The 3,200-nt window shown below is 33.5% G+C and overlaps 1 protein-coding gene across 1 annotated transcript; it reads right to left on the bottom strand.

The window, feature by feature from the left end:
- On the bottom strand, nucleotides 467-1,399 carry LOC100518655 (olfactory receptor 14C36-like). Its single transcript, XM_003124379.2, has one exon. It carries the CDS (start codon nucleotides 1,397-1,399, stop codon nucleotides 467-469), a length of 933 nt encoding a protein of 310 aa, XP_003124427.2.

The raw sequence follows: 3,200 nt of genomic DNA, 5'->3' as shown, positions 1-3,200 counted from the left end.
TACTTTCAAGATACATAGTAGATTGGTTTTCATTTCATATATATTATAGACTTGTTTTTAGTTTTTACATAAGTTTTTATAATTAAGTATCATATTATTTATATACTTATTTCAAATTTCACTGCCTGAATACAGAAAAATTGCATATGCATTTTCCTAGCTAAGGATTCCTCTAAGGGCATTATTGATAATGTTAACAGTTGATGAATCACAAACTTATATAATCTAAAATTTGATTCTCATCGAATATCTTGGATCATATTCATTCATTAAAATAGAGTTGCTAATTTTATAGAGGATAAATAGAAAGGCTAATATAACACAATGATTATACATTAATTACACAGGTCTCAAAAGAATAATTTTGGAGTGAACAGTCTAATACATCAAACCCAGACAAGAGATTATTTTATAGAAGTTTGGATCTCATTCAGTGACATTAGGATAAAATTGAAGTAGATATATATTATCTTCCAGAATAAAACTTTAAAAATATTACTCTCCTTCCAGCTTCCTTTACCTGTGTGTTTCTAAAACTGTAGATGATAGGATTTAAAAATGGAGGAACCATGGTATAAAATGCAGAAAGAATCATGTCCTTAATAGTTTCTGATGTTACTGATGGCCTCAGGTACACGGAGATGATGGAACTGAGAAAGACGGTCAACACAAAGATGTGAGGGACACAGGTAGAAAAGGCTTTTCTTTGCTCCCTAATTGAAAATTTTAGCATAGCTCTAAATATGTTAATATATGACACAGTAATAAAGACAAAGCAGATCCCACAAACCACAATGGCAGATAGAAGAACTAAAATGAAGTTACTGGAGGTGTCAGAGCAGGAGATCCTCAGCAGAGAGGGGATATCACAGAAGAACTGATGGATCACATTGGACCGACAGAAGGTCAGCTGGAATGTTTTACTTGTGTGCACACCTGAATACACAAGCCCACTGAGCAGGGAGACAAGTGTCATTTGGATACAGACTTTTCTGTTCATAGTAATTGTGTAATGGAGCGGCTGGCAGATGGCCACATAGCGGTCTTGAGCCATAATGGTGAGGAACAGAATCTCCACATAGGCAAAGTAAATGACCAAGAATACCTGGGTGGCACAAGCAGCCACAGAAATGGTTCTGTTACCAGTGAGAAAATAGACACAGGCATTGGGCACAGTGACAGTAATGTAGCACATATCTAAGATAGACAGATTTCTGAGGAAGAAGTACATGGGTGTGTTAAGTTTCTGGTCAAGTGTGGTGGCAGTGACAATGAGAAGATTCCCTAACAAGGTAGCCAAGTATATGAAAAGGAACAACATGGAGTACAGGACCCTTAACTTCCATGTATCAGCAAAGCTCATGAGGAGAAACTCAGTCACCATGGTAGAATTGCTCATATTTTGGAAATGATGATGTTTGACCTGGAAAGTAAAAAAGAAAAAACAAAGGATAAAATATGATATTCAAGCTTCATTAAAATATAATTAATGAAATTTTATCTTAAATATTTTATTTGAAAGTGGTTTGTGTGTGGGGAAAGTCTGTGATTATTCTTTTGGGGATCAATTCAGCTTATGATCACTACTGAGTTTTTAACAAGCCAAAGTGCTAAGGATCGGGCTTGTCATTCCCATACTCTGATTATAACTGTAGTTTTCTTACTTTATACAACAACATCAGTTACACATCAACATTAGTTATTTCATAAATTCATAGATAGACATAAACATTTCAGAGTTAATTCTCAATGACAGTCTTTTAAGTTTTGTTTTGTTTTTTACTTTTATACGATGTGAAGTTTGGTAGTGACACACAATTGCAGTGTATCTTAATGTTCTACAAATTGGTGACCATGGATCAGCATGAGTCCATAATTTCCTCAAGTTATACTTAATAGATAAGCTCAGAAATTGAGATTAAGAATTTCCACATTTTTGGGAGTTCCCAATGTGGCTCAATATTAAAAATCCTGATTAGGACCCATGAGGATGTGGATTTGATCCCTGGTCATGCTCGGTTTGTTAAGGATTTGGAGTTGCCATGAGTGTTGTTGTAGGTCACAGACTCAACTTGCATCCTGTATTGCTGTGGTGGTGGCATAGTCTGTGAGTTGTTATTCCAATTTGATCCCTAGCCTGTGATTTTCATTTGGCATGGGAGAAGCCCCCATCTAAAAGAAGAATTTCGACACTTTTATTTTAAGCATCATTTTAAAGTATTATTTTTTTAGAAATTTACTTAATTATCTTAAATTATTACTCAACAATTGGGAGGAAAAATGAAAGTAATCTTCATAATAGTTATTTCGAGAGACACTGGTCCAGATGAATTAAAATTCAGTAAAGAAAATATGTATACAGTAACATGAACAAAATAGATACTTAATTTTACTGGTATACCTTTTGTAAATTACTTGTATATGCTCCTATTCAGTGTAAAGTATATATTGTTAAATCTTGTAGAGTAGAAATTAAATAACTGGAAGAGCATTTCTGTTTATCTTTTGAATGTAGTTTTCATCTGAGAAATCAATTTCTTACACAATTACATTGCTATTTAAATTTACTCTTAGAATGCATTGGTTTATCTTTGTTTTTATTGCCATTATATCTAGGAGGTGGATCAAACAAGATGTTGCTATGATTTATGCCAAAGATCATTCTGCATAAGTTTTCCTATAAGAGTTTTATACCTCTTGCCTTACATTTAGGTCTTAATTACATTTTGAGTTTATTTTTGTGTATGGTGCTAGAAAGTGTTCTAATTTCATTCTTTTCCATGTAGCTGTCCAGTTTTCCCAGCAGCACTTATTGAAGAGAATTGTCCTTGCTCCACTGTATATTCTTTCCTCCTTCATCATAGACTAGTTGACCATAAGTGCTTGGGTTTATTTCTGGGGTTTCTATCCTGTTTCATTATATTATAATTCTGGTTTTGAACCAGGACCAAACTGTTTTGATAATGTTAGGTTTTTTTTGTTTTTTTTGTTTTTTTTTTTAGTATAGTCTGGAGTAAGGGAGCCTGGTTCCTCCAGTTCCATTTTTCTTTTTCAATGTTACTTTTTCCTACTTAAACTCAAAAGTTTTTGCACGGCACAGAAAAACATTAACAAACAAACAAACAAACAACACACAGAATGGGAGAAAATCTTTACAAAAAATGCAACAGAAAAGGGACTAATACCCAAAATATACAAAG

The sequence above is a fragment of the Sus scrofa genome, chromosome 2 (genome assembly GCF_000003025.6).
Source record: "Sus scrofa isolate TJ Tabasco breed Duroc chromosome 2, Sscrofa11.1, whole genome shotgun sequence".
Classification (NCBI taxonomy): domain Eukaryota; kingdom Metazoa; phylum Chordata; class Mammalia; order Artiodactyla; family Suidae; genus Sus; species Sus scrofa.
This window is presented reverse-complemented; position numbering and strand designations above follow the sequence as displayed.